Source organism: Nasonia vitripennis, chromosome 5 (assembly GCF_009193385.2).
Source record: "Nasonia vitripennis strain AsymCx chromosome 5, Nvit_psr_1.1, whole genome shotgun sequence".
Classification (NCBI taxonomy): domain Eukaryota; kingdom Metazoa; phylum Arthropoda; class Insecta; order Hymenoptera; family Pteromalidae; genus Nasonia; species Nasonia vitripennis.
The window spans coordinates 9,181,338-9,197,500 of NC_045761.1; the positions used below are offsets into that span (position 1 = coordinate 9,181,338).

The 16,163-nt window shown below is 49.3% G+C and overlaps 3 protein-coding genes across 3 annotated transcripts in view; 1 reads left to right on the forward strand and 2 right to left on the reverse strand.

Annotated features, from left to right (window-relative positions):
* The window catches only part of LOC100124002 (stem cell tumor), a 236,591-nt gene that overhangs the window by 40,771 nt on the left and 179,657 nt on the right, over positions 1–16,163 (forward strand). The gene's annotated exons all lie outside the window — the stretch shown is intronic.
* On the reverse strand, positions 6,599–8,892 carry LOC100115047 (hemolymph lipopolysaccharide-binding protein). The gene is made up of 3 exons (XM_001608181.6): positions 8,353–8,892; positions 7,256–8,210; positions 6,599–7,068 (listed from the first exon to the last, which is right to left on the reverse strand). Exons 2-3 carry the CDS (start codon positions 7,619–7,621, stop codon positions 6,781–6,783), a joined length of 654 nt encoding a protein of 217 aa, XP_001608231.1. The 5' UTR covers positions 7,622–8,210; positions 8,353–8,892; the 3' UTR covers positions 6,599–6,780.
* On the reverse strand, positions 8,173–8,778 carry LOC103317828. The gene has a single exon (XM_032600209.1). It carries the CDS (start codon positions 8,722–8,724, stop codon positions 8,173–8,175), a length of 552 nt encoding a protein of 183 aa, XP_032456100.1. The 5' UTR covers positions 8,725–8,778.

Below are 16,163 nucleotides of genomic sequence, written 5' to 3' on the forward strand. Positions count from 1 at the left end.
GAAATTATTGTCAAACGAGCTATGCGGGTTGATAGCACCCCTATACGTATTTTCCCAACTCTTTTTATTTTCGCTTTCTCTGTCCGATATAGCCTCGGCGAAGCCGGGAGCCCAGCTATTTGTCAGTTTCTCACTCCGCGTGACACACAGACCCTCGCTGATGCGCTCGTTTATTATAATAAACTTGATAATGGCAAAAGTTGTTGTTGCTCTATCGGGTTATTATATACAGCGAGCTGATTACGCGGAGATAATTTCGGTAAATCGCGTCTAATCGGATCGTGCTTAATACGGGTAAAACCCAATTACCTCAGTTTGATTGTATACCCCTGCGGAATATTCGTTTAACGCTGCGTGGAGTACAGAATTAGTTAATCGTCCGTCCCACACTGCGATGTATCACGAACGAGAACAAATCCAACGAAACAAACAGTCAGTCACAGCAGCGTTTATCGAAACCCATAACCCACATCTTCTCTCGCAAAGACATCTCGGAGTATAGCGGAAGCTCGCGACATGCGCTGCCGTTTGCTCGTAAGTGGGTCAATTGCGTCCAAACAAAAAAAAAATCCTCTCCGCAGCAAACGTCGCTTACACGCACACAGAGACACAGTAGAGAAGATAGAGAGAGAGTAGTTCTCCCCGGCTTCAGCCTCGTTAAACAAGCCTGATTCATGCGTAATAATTCAATTGAAAGGCCGACTACGCGCACCACCTGACGACACACGACGAAATTTCCCCGTCCGCGACTTTTCCTAGAAGCGGATTACGGCTCGTTTGCCGCCGACGAGGAAGCGACGATTATCCTATCGCGCGCAATTTGTGCGTATATGCGCGAGTGTCTCTCTCGCTCTTTGCGGCGCTAGTTGTCCTCGGCCTCTGGTACATTGGATAACGAGCTCGTGGCGCCAGTGCGCGGACTGTATACAAGCAGCTCTTAGCTCGTCTGGGCAGAGAGAGAAAGATCTTGTTTTATTTCGGTGTTTTGCTTTTGCGTGGATTGATTTTCGAGCCTCGGTGGTCCCATCATATAATCGGGGATTTTCGGCGGACGAGGATCGCGGCCGACCCTTTGTGCTCTCTAGAGGCTGTGTTTTCACCCAGTAGAACCGAAATAGATGTAGGATACGAGATAGTCTTAGGCTGATCCCCTTTGCGGCTTATAAAAATACTTCTGGCTAGTGTGTGTAAAAAGTTTCCTCCTAACTTCGACTTATCGTCGCCTCACTATACCGGCAGCTCAGACGCCAAAAAGTGACTAATTCGCCCTTAACAGCTGTGCACACGTCTGCGGCGAGTTGACGTGTCTATCGGCGATCGGATACCAACGCTGCTCGCTTTTTAAAAAAGCCTATTAGATAATTTGGGGGGAAAAAATATATTTTCGCTCTCACGAAGCAGTCATAGTTGTGACAACTGCTGCGTAAATATACGTCAGGTATGTTGGGCTCTGTAATTACGCTAGCAGCAAAAAAGAGACGCCGAGCTACTCGGCATATCTGAAAGGACATCGGAATAAGGAAAATCTCCTCATTTGCTAGAATTACCTCGAGTGCCCGCGCAGCTCATATAGTACACGCCATAGGCTTGGCGCCTCTTGTTTGATGTCCAATTTCTCCCCTCGGGCGACGGTCCACTCGCGCCTAATTTCGAATATTGCGGGCGCGCTTAACGTTAGAAACGCACAAAGGCTCGCTATACTCTGCTCATTTCGGCAAAGATCGATGAAGCCTCATTAGGGCCGTCCGACGACAACAAAACTCTCCTTCGCAGCCGCACATTAAGCGACAGCAGCAGACTTTTGCTCGCGAAAAAACACGTGTGCCGCGCGCACAAGCCTCTTTTTCCAGAGTCCAGTCCAGGTGTAGGCGCGTGGCCGACAGGTGGTGAGCAGCCAAGCCCCGAAGGCAGAGCCCAAACTCTAGACGAGATCCGTCTCCTCGTCCTTTTGGGATCGGATCTAATTTATCTCGCCGAGAGAGAGAGAGAGAGAGAGAGAGAGAGAGAGAGAGAGAGAGAGAGAGAGAGAGAGAGCCTGCGGCCACGGAGGCCCCTTCTGTGCTGCTGCTGCTGCTGCCGCTTGCGAGGCGGACCGCAGATAAATTCGCCTGCGCTTCTTCTTCTTTATTGAGCCGTGCCGCCACTACTGCTGCTGCTGCTCTTGCAATTTTCGATGTGCGAATCCCGAGGATCGAATCGACGAGATGATGACGCCGATCGGTGCATTCGCTCTTTTTCCGCACGAGTACCGCGCTTTTTTTCCACCAAACTTACGCGTGCGCGCGCGCACGGACAAAAGTGTGACGAACGAGGTAGTAATTTCATTTCCTCCAACAACGCTCTCTGAGCAGCCGGCAATTTGTTCGCTTACGACGCCGCGAAGCTCTAGAGGCGCGGTATATAGGATAATGACCGGGTGTAATGGCAAGCGAGCGGGGCATTGTCTGGACCGGCGAATCCTTTACAGGTGCTGAAAACGGACACTCGCCACCGGTAGGATGATCTCTCTCTGCAGCACGACGTTATGTGCATGCGAGAGAGGGAAGGGGCTATTGTGCGCGCTCGATATTCGCTTCTCCGAAGATGCAGGCACGCGCGCAGGCAGCTATATATGTGTATTATGAGCCCTGTAATTTCGACAGCAGCAGCAGCAGCAGCAGCAGCTCTTGCGTAGACAATGAGAGTAGGTAGCAGAAACCGCGCTTTAGAGAGGGCATATGGCTGAGCATCGTGTAGTCCGACGACGAGATGACTGCAAAGTGGATCGTTTGCACCTTCTGGATCGGTGAAGCTTTCTTGTTTGACCGACTGGCATGGCCACTGCGATCGTTATACGATATCCTTTTCGTCCGAAATTACCGCGATCGACAGCTCTTATTCTCGCGGACGACGTGCCGCGGTCGCCAGCCCCATCAGTTTTTGCGCCGTTTCGACGCAGATTATTGCTGCGGCCGGTGTAATACTGCGCGATTGACGCAAAAAGCCGCCCCTCGCGCTTCGCGTTATTCATACACGCGCGTTTGACTTTCGTTTTTGGATATATACAAGAAATTTCGTTCCGGCCGAGCGAGCTCAGCTCTCGATCGAAACGATGGAAATTCCTTCGTTCAAGGCCGATGTACACCAATGCGCTGTTTGAAATTGTTTCTCACGTTAGAAACGAGAGTATAAATACAGCCCGTGCATCCAAAACGATCGCGTCATCGAGCGAGAGAGGCCGTGTCCCGCGCACAACAGGTGCATTCGCGGAAACGTTCAATAGAACCGGTCGACATGCTCGGCTATACATAAAAGAGGCGAAAAATCGCGCATAGTTACACCACCCTCTGTGTGTGTGTGCGTGCGCGCGTGTATGTGTTTGTATACCTGTATACATGTGCACTTTAGGCAGGCGCGCGTTACTTATCGCCGTTTCCCACGGGAGCAGCCTTATTCGCTCGACTGCTCTTCGCGAGGATTAAGCCGCAGGTAATTAACGTCGCCGCGGCGTGAAGAGCCCGCGTTAAGGCAACGGCGGCGGCGACAATGCGCGCTTCCACGCCTTCGATTCCACGGCCTCGACGTTTTATTCGCGCGACGAGCGACCGGTCTATAAGGCTCTTCGGTTATACGCCGGCGAATTGCTTCCTCCTCTTGTATATGGTATATAGCTATGCGGAGCTTTTCAGTTTTTTGGATTCGGTGCTTCGTCTCGTCGTATTGTTGAGTTTTGCGCGCGGTTTTTTGAAAATCGCGGCTGATTGCAGCTTCGTTTCGCGGATTCGCCGCGCGGGAGAGCAGAAAAAATATGTGGCGAAAGGAGGAAGAATCTCTGGGTTGTTATAAGAACTGGGCGCGTTTTGCACGAGAGGGACAGAGCTCCTGATGTATTTTTTTTTTTTTCGTTGGGATGTATACAAGAAGTAACAGATGAGCCTGCGCGTGTATATATAATAAAAGCCAAACCATATGGCAGTTTTTAAGTCCTTAAAAAATTCGACACATACACAGCACCGCTCGTTTTTTCGAAAGATCACGTTACCCATCCAGAGAGGAGGGAATCTATCGCGTCATTAACGAGTAATCGTCCGACACGCGCGCGTTTCTCTCCTAGAAAACAACAGATGATCCTCGCGGACTTTCCCCGGATTATCGAAAACGAAGAAGAAAAAGTGTGCTATCATTTTCTCAAAGTGGGCTATACCCGGCATAAGGCATCCTTTCAAGACACCTAATGATCCCGAAGCTCGTCACACCTTGCTGGTGGCGATACGTACACACACACGTTCAGGAGTCTGCAGCGGGCGAGCGGTAGGTCGTCTCGGGGAGAAAGGAGGGAAAAATTCGCTGCATCACCAGACGCGTCGGTCTGCTGTTGCTTCTTTTTTTTCGGTGCAGTCGCTCGGAGGAGGTCCTAGAAAAATAAAACCGCTCGGCGGAAAAAGAAGTGTCGAGAACAATACGATAGCGATTATTGCTTCGGTGGATAAAGCTCAGTCTGTACACCGTAGGATTTTCAACGGCTGAAGCTGACGCGGTACTCGTACATCAGACTAGCACGACACAGAGAGAATACAAAGAGTAGAGCTCGATGGCGTAACACGTGCGCCTCTGCGCAAGCTCGCGCGCCCTGTTTAGGCAACGTTAATTGCCAATTAGCCGGGACGCGAAACTTGCAAGCTCGAAAATTCCGCCGCGTGTGTGCAACCCGCGCCACAAAGCTCGAGGCGCGTCGGCAAACGAGCTCGATGAAGCGGCGCCGTCGTCTTCGACATGGCCCTGCGCTGTAGCCTCGTTGTCGCGCGCGCAAGTTTGCAGTACGACGTGTGCGCTTTTTCCTTCCTCATCTCGCTATACGGTTGGATCGAGGATTTATTCTCCAACATCGATCCGTTCGAGTGCGTTGACACCCTCGTACCGCCGTGAATCACCGAGTGTATCCCTGTATTCATAGCCGGGGACAAAAGAATAAAGGCTACTATTTATATACCCCCGCTCGCGAGCACTTTTCGGAAGACCAGACACGCTTGGTGCGTCAGCGCGATTTCCATACTCGTCGCTGTCCCTATACGCGGAACGATGTAATAATCACAGAGTCTCTCGTGGAAAAAAGTCCGGGCACGTCCGAGGCGTTAAGAAAAAAAACGACCGAATCTCCCTCTTAACTGCAAGAAACGTCTCTACACTCAGGCTCAAAGACAACCGAGCGTATGTGCATTATACGCCTCTCTCTCTCCCAATAAACCATTGTCGAGTCGAGCGCACACGCGATCGGCGCACACGCCCATCATAGAATTCGTCCGTATGTGTATGGAGCAGAGCGGCGCGTGTATAGTAGAACTTGGGCCTCGCGTGTGCGGAATTATTGTTCCGACGACACGCTGCTCTTCTCTCTCTCTCTCTCCCTCTCTCTCTCTCTCCCTCTCTCTCTCTCCCTCTCTCTCTCTCTCTCTCTCTCTCTCTCTCTCTCTCGAGCAAACATCATCGGCAGAGTCGCGTCGGATGACGAAGGGACAAAAGGCGCTTCTCTCTCTCTCTCTCATCATCCGGTTTCGCGCTGCTGCTTTGATATCGCGGCTACGCCATACGCGAGCGTCATGGCTGAATAGCTGCGCAGGGATGTGTGTGCTGCAAGCGCGGAGTCGTGTCTCCGTTGACATCGACTCGAGGAAGAGAAAAGCGGGAGAGTTGTATAGGTAGGTGGAAAATGAAGGAAGCCGAGAGCGATTGATATAATGCGTATACGTGTAACTCGATGGCTTAATGCTGCGCCGCCGCGAGAGGGATATCCGGTGTGAGAGCGCTGGCGGGAGAGTATTCAGCTGCTGAAATTACATTTTGGTAATGGATATTTTGATATTGATTAAAGGGGACCGTCGAGCGGCGCGAGCGAGGGAGATAAGCTGATTAACGCCGCTGGGCGACGCTCTCCCGCAGCTCCCACAGTGACGCGAAACGCGCGTTCAAATACATTTCGCGCGTGGTTAATTGATCGAAGCGTTTCAACGCCAAGATATTCGGAATAAAGACAAGCGAGCCGATAAGCAAGTCGTCGACCGAATTCTCGCTGACGAGATCAGCCCCGCACGCCCGCATACGTGTTCCTCTCTCGGTCGAACATAGTTGCGGCAGCAGCATTAGCGCAGCCTCGGCAGTACCTCTCGCTGCACTTTGACAGAGGGCTGCTGCGCGGAGGAGAGAGAGAGAGCAAGAAGCTATATATACGTGTAGAGAGCAGCAACGTGAATGCCTCTCGCGCGTGCAGCGCAGCGTCGAGCTTGTATCGAGGCTCGGACAATAATGGCCATTGTGTTCGGCCAGAGGCTTGTTAACGTGTGGAACGCGCGCGACTCTAACCACCCACCCCCCCCCTCCGCCCTCGCGCGTCGATTTGCATCGGCCGCCTCGATCGGCCCGGCTATGATTTAATCGCCGAGCGAGCTGCACAGCTCTCTTAGCATCGTCCGCATGAATGCCGGAAATCGGCTGCTGCTGCTGTCTGATCAGCATCCTCGGAGCTGGCTGCCCTCGTTTTCGAGGCAGATGTGTGCGTGCGTGTAGCGTGTGCTTGAGCGAGCGGAAGCATCGTGGGGGATTTTTGGGAGTGATTGATTCGGGATTTACTGGCGAGAAGATTGCTGATAAGCGGTTTTATTCTAGATACTTTGTTTTTTTCGTGATATCAGAACATGCGCGTTATCTCGGGTCACGAGTGTCGGAGGTTATCGTTGATTAAAAAATTAGTCACTTCGGCGACGACTGGCTTATTCCATTACTATCTACAGAGTCTAAGAGCTTGTGCTAGTACACTTTGGAGAAATTCGGCAGTTTCGTCTCGCAGATAAAAGCTCGTTCCGCGGTGCACCTGGAACTGCGAAGATACTCGTCGCCGTCGATCGTAGCACACTTTGGTCCAGCCGTCGACTGCGGAGCACCTTGTTTCCAGTGAACGTAGTCGTTGTCATTGCCGAGAGGCTTGAAAAATACGTCTATCCAACCGTTTGCGCAATAGTCGTGGTAGCCGACGTAGGCGACGGATTTCTCATCCGATACGGCTGGCAGTTTCTCTTTGACTAGCTTCGATATCACCTAGAGGTCAGAGTTTACAATTACAACTCGAGCGACTTCTATCCTCTTATCCGCGAATATTTCTCAAATTTTGAACGCGACGCCTATTCATTATAGGTTTTCGATTTTCAATTTTCATATACTCATGGCGAACGCGACAGGATTTCAATACGAGAGTGAGAAATGAACATCACCCGCGTATACTTACCACAGCTTCGGCGGAAGAATCGATAATAGCGAGATGAGCGTCTTCCATGCGACAGCGTTGCAAAGCATCGTACCAAGATAATTGCTTGCTGTACAACTTGTGATATCCGACTTCGGCCGTGTGTTGATAGCCCCTGCCGATCAGAAGCTCGTGAAGCGATTTCACGTCGTTCTGCCTGGTTTCGTTGAGAACCTTGGCGATTCTGCCGTTCGTCGACTCCATTCTGGTTATAATTCTATCGAAATCCGAGAGGAATACCGGCCGCTCGGTCGTGATGCCGACGTTGTCGACCACCTCGATTGCCAGGGCTATCGAAAACAGAGCCCCGAAGCACAGAGCGATGCAGTAACGCGTAGGTAGTGACATGTTGTCGTCGCGAATGACACTTTGCAACTAGTCGTTGTCAACTCACTCGGTGTATTTTTATAAACGAGCGAAAAGGTCAAAGTTTACATTATATCGAGCCTTAGTCATACGCGCTTATGTACCCGTTGGTCACAAAGAGAAATATCGAATGCTGATCGTCGCCAATAAACACTATGATGTCGTGGGGGAGAACCGAGGGAGAGAAAATCTCAGCAGTATCAGGGAAGGGAAGTGTGACGGGAGCATAATTCAGGAAGAATATTACGCAAAAGCTCTCTCTCTCTCCCTCTCTCACTCTCTTATAAAATATCGGTTCAATTTATTCGACTAGGCAGCTCGTCGGCATTCCAGGAATTTCGCAAAAGTAGGATCGTTCAACGTGGCAAGGAATCCCAAGCAATTTACCATCCTCAAACAACACCCCGCAGTTTGCCTCGGAAATTTTCGGCGGTCCTACGCTCCATCGATTATAGCCAGTTTCGCTGAGGGGATCGCCAAATACAGTCACCCATTCATCTTCTTTAAATTGATTATGGATGCCGATGTAAGCACTAAACTGGTAATTTCCAAGCAGCGAGCTTCTCAGTGCCTGTAATAAGCAAGAGACGAGAGAAAATCTCTTTTTTCAGATGGACCGCTGCCCCCGCAATTTCACGAGCAATTAAAGTATCACGCGATAAATCACGCGCTCGTTTAGCTAGATTAATTGGGATAGACTCGCGTGTGTATACCTTAGCCTCGTTCGGCGAATTGAGGACGGCGAGGTGAGCGTCGTCCCGACGACAGGCTTTCCTCGCTTCGTTCCAGGTGAGGTTGGCCAGGTAGAGCTTGTGCCACCCGATGCCACTGGTGCAGGTGTAGCCTCGCTTCCTCAGCAATTCGGGGCTGTTGCTCCTGAGGTAACGCGTCGCGTTGACGCGTAGGTTGTTAATCAGTCTGTCGTTGATGCTGTTGACGCTTTGCAAGAGCGACGAGACCTTCTCCAACTCGGAAAGGACTTTCTTCAGATCGTCGGCCTCACCACTGTGATCCACTGCCGAGGATATCACGAGGACGAAGCAGATCGAGTATATTATCGCACCGTAGTTACAGGGACGAATCATGTTCGACGAGTATGTGTTTCGAATTAATCGAGCTCTTTAGCCAGCAGCCGAGAAATGACTGATCAATCGTGTCGATGCTATTAGAGACGTGATGAGAAATTATCGGGAGATGTGACCTCTATCAACTGATTTGCAGATGCTGCTTTGACTGTACGCGTGTGTGCACTCGCTGCGTTACACGATACGTCACTTTGCGTCGCTTTGACGCGCACTATGCTATCTCGCTAATAGCGTTCAGCTTTTTTCCATCCGGGAATTGGAAACGAACGAGATTAGAACTAGCCGATCAGTTATATACGATGATGCGTATAACAATATTGTCCGCAGGCGCGAAAATAACGCGAATTTGAATATTCAGAGCTGCAGTAGCATTGTTGAATAATATGCATTATAACGCGTCACGGCGTATTTTCAAATGGACACGAAAGCATGTTGCTGCTCTCTTCGTACACATAACTGGATTTAATGGACGAGCAATTTGAACAGTTCCCGGAGAACGTTAATTGAAAGTATAATTTTCGCATGGCCATTAACTCGGCGCTAAAAGACAAATAATGTCATGCGCGCGAAATCAATAAATGGATTACGGATGATATGCTGTAGGCCATTTTTATATATGCAAAATTGACGTATTCGCGCCCGTTGAATAAATTGTGCGCCGTTCGCGTAAAATTTTGCACGTGTATATAAAAAGTATAATTCAGTGATCAATTTTTCATCCTATCGCGAGTCTATCTTTATAAATTGCTCAGCGAATAACGCAGTTTCCATTTTACACATACGCCAGTTGAGAGCTCTCACAAAAGACGTATAATGATTTTATTTCCGTTCAATAAAATCAAATATATATGCGCGATCGTTGTTCACGGCATGACGTTCGACGTACGAGGGCCTATAGTATTAAACATTAAACACTTTCAATCCGTTAAAACGCTCGCGTCGAGAGAGGAGGTTCAAAATTTTAAAAATTCCGAAAATTCAAAGCACCGCGCGCCGTTTCGAGTAACCGTACCTGGCATCGTCATGGGCGCATTTGCCATATGCATACGATGCCAGCTGCGCGCGTGCAAGCGCATTCCCCTTGACCGGTCTACTATACACGTGTGCGACGATTACGCGTGGTAGACGTCGCTGTATGAGCATATCTCGGGGTGTTTAATATGTATCAGCGACTCGTTCCGCGAATGCGCGGGAAGAGGAAGAGGCGAATCCAGTCTCTTTCTGAATGGGCCGAGACGAGCGGAAGCTACATGCTCGCTGTATACATTGTCCGAAGTGCGCGCAGATGGGAAACGGCGCGTGTGCTACTTGAGTTTTAATTTTTTCCAAAATCAAAAAAATACTAATAACATTTCATTCTTTCTCTGTCGCAGGTAAGTGATAAAGCTACATTGGATCACCCGACCGAACATCAAACGTCCCAACAAATCGTGAGTAAAAAAAGCCAATATAACCTTCCAAAAATTCGTTAAAAGCCTCAGCCTCCCGGCTCGCATTTATCGCCTCTATACACACACACAGCTCCGCAGCAGCAGGGAGTTTGACGCGCGAGCGCGCGTTTATACTTGCAGCGCTCGCATCAAGAGGCCGGACATCCGGCGAGCGATCGCCGCGCGAATAGCAAATACGCAGCAGCAGCAGCTCGTGTGTGTATGACGTTTTTTGCGCTACTCCTTTTGCATCAGCTCTCTCACATCGGGACGAGAGATGCGCGTTAATATAAAACGCGAATCGACAGCCAGCTGTCATGTGTGCGCCGGTCTTTTCGGCTCTTAATTAAAGCGAGGTCGGCTCTGAAGCGTCTAGAAAAACGATTTTCGCAATCGCGTGCAATTAACATCGAAGCATCGCGGAGGTGGTGTACTATGAAAAAAGAGCGGCGTGTGTACCGCTAGAATTTTGCCGCGCACAAAGCACTCTATTGTTCGCGAAAATCGTCGCAAAAATCCCTCTTTCCCTACGGTCAACCTGCGGCACGCATACGTTGAAAGAGAGGCATTCCGCGCGTTTCACGAACATCCGCCGTAGTCCGATGAAAGAGCGCGGCTAATCATTCGGCGCATGTGTGTAACCTTACCCGAGCCGGAAGCTCGCACAACTGTTACTTTTCACTTTTGTCCAGCGCATGACGCTGCTGCCGGTGATGAAATGATACGCGAACCGACTCACCTGTGCGAGACCGAGCTGTCGTCTGTATTATAGCTACTTTTTTATGTAATATGCGTTGCCGCTGCATTACACGGTATATTCGCGAATTAATTGCATGCCGTAGATATATATACCTATGCGATGCTTTGTAACATTGGTATTTTTGCGCGCGCACGATGACGTGAATCGAAATTGCCTTTCACAAATACAGACAACACCGACGAGTGGTTATACGGGATAGCGTTTATTACCGCGATCGCAAGCGCAGTTTGCCGATGATTTGGACATTGGGCGCAATTATTTATACGCCCGGTGAACCGCAAATGTTCTATTACTCCGCGGCTCTGCGGTGTCTGCCAATTATGTGTAGTAAATTAACACCTCCCGCGGATATCTATCGTTAGAATTTCCAATTATGCGCTGGTAAATAGCCAGTTCGCTCTATAAAATTAAATTAGCTAATTAGTTGGCCTCGAAAGCAATTCCAAAGCTCCAATCCGATATGTAATATACCGAGCGCTCGAAATCCCTCACACGCTCGCATCAGCCCTGTCCCGAAAAACATCCTCGCGTGAGCGTTGATTGCAAAAAGCTTCTTCAAAAATAAAATCCCCCGTCGAAAGCTCGAGGATCGCTATTCTCGAATTCATACACGCCAGTACGATGCTTCGATGCCGTATCCAAGGGATATTTAGACGGGCCTCATTAAATTTAACGCCGTGGCAGGGCGGATCGCGTCTCGGGCGTCTTCGGCGACGACGGCCCGCGCCGTATAATAACGTTGTCGTTTCGGTGACGCCGGTCGTCCCTCGTTAATAGCCGGGCTATCGGTATGTGCTCTCTATACGTGCTACGACCTCGTCTCCTCCTATAACCTTACACTCGCTCTCTCGCGCGCGTCGTTTGTCACCCACGACTGGGATTCTATATTTATACGCCCGAACTGATGATGACCGGCCTTTGATGTCTCGGGATTCGAGTAAGATCCTTGTGACTATAATCACACAGTGTTACACGTATAACGACGATGTATTGGCGAAGAAATCTCCGATTCCATCATCGTTCGCTCGCTGCACACCCCTCGGCAATCACCGTACGTATCGATCCATCAGTCGGTCCTCTCGTATAGGAGGCCGATGTCCCTGGCCACACACACACACACACACACACACACACACACACACACACACACACACACACACAGGATCGCATCGGAGTCCAGCATCATTGCCGCAGAGATATCTCTCTATGCACGACGATACACACGCGCGGCGCATCAGAGACCCTTTGCCAACCCTTTCGGCGCTTATCGCCGCTATACGGCAATATCCCCCGAGCGAGCGAGCGCGCTTTGTTCCATCAGCTGAGCCTTTGTATTGCGCGAGTAATTTCCCTTATATGTGTATAGCTATATACGCGAACGCGGATAGTCTGCTTCTCGCACAAAGGAGTGCCGCTGCACGTAGAGCGGGGCTTCTTTTTCCGGATAGAGTATCCTCGGCGTGATTTATGAGAAACGGCTGGCGCGTGCATCTCATTATGCTGTTATCGATTTCTAATTAGAGCGTCGAGAGTGAAAAGTGTGTCAAATGTCCCGGGGCTCGAGATGGATCATTCGTAATGATGATGCGGCCGCCGCTGCTTGCTGTGTTCTGATTGATCGATCGATCGTCGTAGTCGCGGGCTGTATTTTCGACCGAGAATTGCGTAACGATTTAGAATCGAAGCGATAGGTATACCTCACAGCGCGTTAGCCATGAATTAAATCCTGAATTTTTAATCCTAAAAGCGGGTGGTATAACTCAATAGTTAAACGACCAACTCCCGGAAGTACTTTGTAGTGAATTACTCCGTCGATTAAAGCGACGAATTTCGCTCTTCGAAGCTAACAAAAATGTATACACCCTCCCGATCTTCCCTTATCTCTCAACGAGTATAGGGCTATACACGGACTCACTGCAGCGAAGTGAAAGAGCGAAAAAGGAGAAGGGGGGGGGGGGCTCATGAAAGTTTACCGACCATTCGGAAAGTCCACGAGGTCTCGGCTAGGCTCGAGAAATGGATAGCGAGCGTCGAGAGGAAAGCTTTCAGGAGGAACATTTCACCCCCTCTGCCGCTATGTATAACGTATTTACGACTGTAGCGGACTAGTCCGGCGACTTTTTCGCGGTAATTGTCTCGCGCTGCACTTCTGGGATGTTAAGAATTCCACTGCTGTTCTATTGGCGGCTTGTTTTTCGTTTTGGATTCTGGCTCCAAATTAATTTTGAATGTATAATTCAGGCCGCGATGGTGGTGTCAGCGACGTCTCCGCAAAGGGGACTACACTTTATTCAAAAGGCCGAGTTAAGCGTATTTAAACTTGCTAACGACTTATCGCGCGAGTTTTGTGTAGCCGTGAATGACTAATGTTATTGAATCAACCTAATTAACGAACCTCTCCAGCTCGCCGAACTGCTAATTAATTCCTTCATCCTATAAACTCCTTCACCCCTTCTATACACGTTCGTTAGCAATGTATGCGTTGCTTCGATCAAAAAACATCGCTTGCTGTTTCTGACCCGCATCAAAGACGCGAAAAAATAGAAAAAGTTCTAACGCCGTATAATTGGCGCCCGACTGAAACGTGCCGTTTTCAACGCCGCGACTCGCTGCATACAAGCTTCGCGCGTCGAATAGTTGGACCAATTTCCCGTGTCCGCAATCACGGGAGCGGAAGTGCGCCGCGATGCTCACACTCTCCTCCGTGTACAGAGATGAGAGAGTGAGAGTGAGAGAGAAAGAGACTGGCTGGTAGCCAGCGGTACGCAGCTTTCCGACGGTGTCTCTCTCTCTCTCCGACGGTTTAATTTAATTTCCCTTCGGATTCCACCCCGCCGGTGCTATGTAAATATACACCGAGTCGATCGACCGGACTTGTCGCTTCATCTTTTTTTTGCCGGCTGTGTCGTCGTCCTTCTCCCATATCCGCGCGCTGATGTTTTTTTCTGTAGCTCCTCCTCCGCGAAACGATATTTTCTCCGAGCTTTTATATTTCCTTTTTATCGGCGGCGACGGCGACTGTAATAAACATCGACGGCGGGCTGCTATCGGCTGCGGCGGTACGTGCAGGTGAATTGTTTAACGGCCGTGTCAGCGCGAGACTGCGGCTTGCTTGGGGAATTATACGACAATAGGAAAGAGGCAGGTCTCCTCTGCTATCTGCGTAATGAATAAAACGTCGATACATCGCGCGAGAGTTTCATCCTTTGGAATGTTTATAGGTATATCTAGTGTATTATATAGGATGGCGGATTATTCGAGAGCTCTTCGCTCGTACTGTGCACTCGAGTGAATTGCGTAGACTGGAATGCAGCTGGCGGTGATTAAAAAATTCCGACTTTTTGAAATTCCGCATTCGATGTATGTATATTTGAAAAGGGCTTCATGTTGCAGCGCTGGAATATTTTTCATTTTGATAGTGGATCGGCTCTTCCGTAATCGATATACCAGTAAGCGAGATTTTAAAAATATGAATCTTTAGTTCATTCGTCACTCCTTACGCAAACGACCAGCCCCACCTCTAATTTTTCACAGATGTATTCACAAGAAAAGCACCATCCGCAGAAGCGGAGTAGAGACGTCGGTAATCCGCGATGAAAAACCACCGTCGCAGTCCATATTTCGCTTTAATATACACCTTCAAGTCGACGCGGGTTCGCTCGTTTCTCATCTGCGAGAGAGGAGCCTCTTGCGAAGATATGTCCCTCTGCTCTTCGTATACCCACGCGTTTCGGAATATTAGACTCGGCGTACACGACGATACCGGAAAATGTACTTCGGTTGCCACGAAATACTCGATATCGCGAACGATGTACACACACCGTCGTCGGCATATATCGCTTATCGATTTATTATCATAGACGCGCCGCGACGTTTTACGCAGCTTTGTGACGCGTGAGAGGCTGAAAGCGGATGTATTTTCCGCGAGAGACGTATTTTCGCGGGGGTGGAAAAGCCGAAAGCTCTCGCGCACTACACCCACTCCCGAAGATCTCTTGAAGAAGAAGAAGATCATCGTGTATTTTCGTATACGCCGGAGCGTATCGCGAGGCTTAACGCGATGTATTGTAGGATTCCCGGAAAGTTTAAAGCTCGCGCGTGAAAAATCATATAAATTTTCGATAATTGGGTGCAGATAGAGGAACGACTGCGTTTTCGGGTAGCTAATAATCCTCGCGTGATAAAAACCTTACCGCAGTGTAATCAAATTATTCAAGAAGGAAGCCGCAAGCTCGCGGCAGGAGCCGCAGAGAGAAAAGTATAATAAAACAAAGCGCGAACAGAGAGCTTTACTCTATATCGCGTGCGCGCGCAATTTTTTTAATCCACCATACACAGCAGTCCATAGAACGTAATTTTGGCTTCAGCTACTCCGGGCGAAGCCAGCGGCGCATTAATATATGAATACACACAGAGAAGCCGCGGAGAGGAAATAAAAAAGCATCGAGAAGAGCCTTCCCACGCGAGCGAATTCATAAATTCGTTGGATTATACAAGGGAATTTTCGCGTCGCTGAAAAGTTTCTCGTACAACGCGTGTATACTACGTGTGCTATTTACGATTTATCGCCGAGAGATCTGTTTTTGCGTGTGTTTATCTACTTCGGTTTCGCGCGTTGCCACTTTGGATTAATTAGACGATATAAAGCTCAAGCTCGCGCGAGCTTTTCGAATTCATCGTACATCCGCCTCTTTTCTCCTGCTTTGTACGTGAACAAGAAACGTGAATGATTAATAGGAGTTACCATTCGAAATCACATCGCCAACTCAGCCCATTGTACAACGAAACTTTTCTCTGTCGTACGCGTCGAGAGCAGCGTATCGTATTATATACGAAAGAAGCCAGTAATTCACGTCCGTCGCTCTCGATATCGCTTCCTTTGTCGAGAAGGAAAACTCCCGAAGCTTATTCTTCTTCTCTCCTCCGTCTCTCCCTAGACCCCCGCGCACTTGTATAACTTTCATAATTTTTTTCCCATTCTTTTAGTGCTCAAAAGATAGCAGAAGTCCCGCAGCAGCGGCGGCGGCACTGCAACACACGCCGAAGATAGAAATTGATGACTCTCATAACTCCGCAGATAGCGAGAGATTTCGCGTTCATCTTCCTTCTTCTTTCTCACTCTCGCGCTCGACCTTTTCGGTTTCTCCATTTTTATACGCGTGTGCCGGCATCGGCCCGTGAATAAAATATCGCGCTAAATTTGCATGTCCCTATAAATTCTCTTCAGCAGCTTCGAGAGAGAGAGAGAG

Bases quoted from the DNA above. Each gene is read 5' to 3' on its own strand.
- LOC100115047 (XM_001608181.6), bottom strand. From the start codon at position 7,621: ATGTCACTACCTACGCGTTACTGCATCGCTCTGTGCTTCGGGGCTCTG. The intron at 7,069-7,255 runs GTAAGTATACGC...TCTGACCTCTAG, and splicing joins ATTCTTCCGCCGAAGCTGTG to GTGATATCGAAGCTAGTCAA.
- LOC103317828 (XM_032600209.1), bottom strand. From the start codon at position 8,724: ATGATTCGTCCCTGTAACTACGGTGCGATAATATACTCGATCTGCTTC.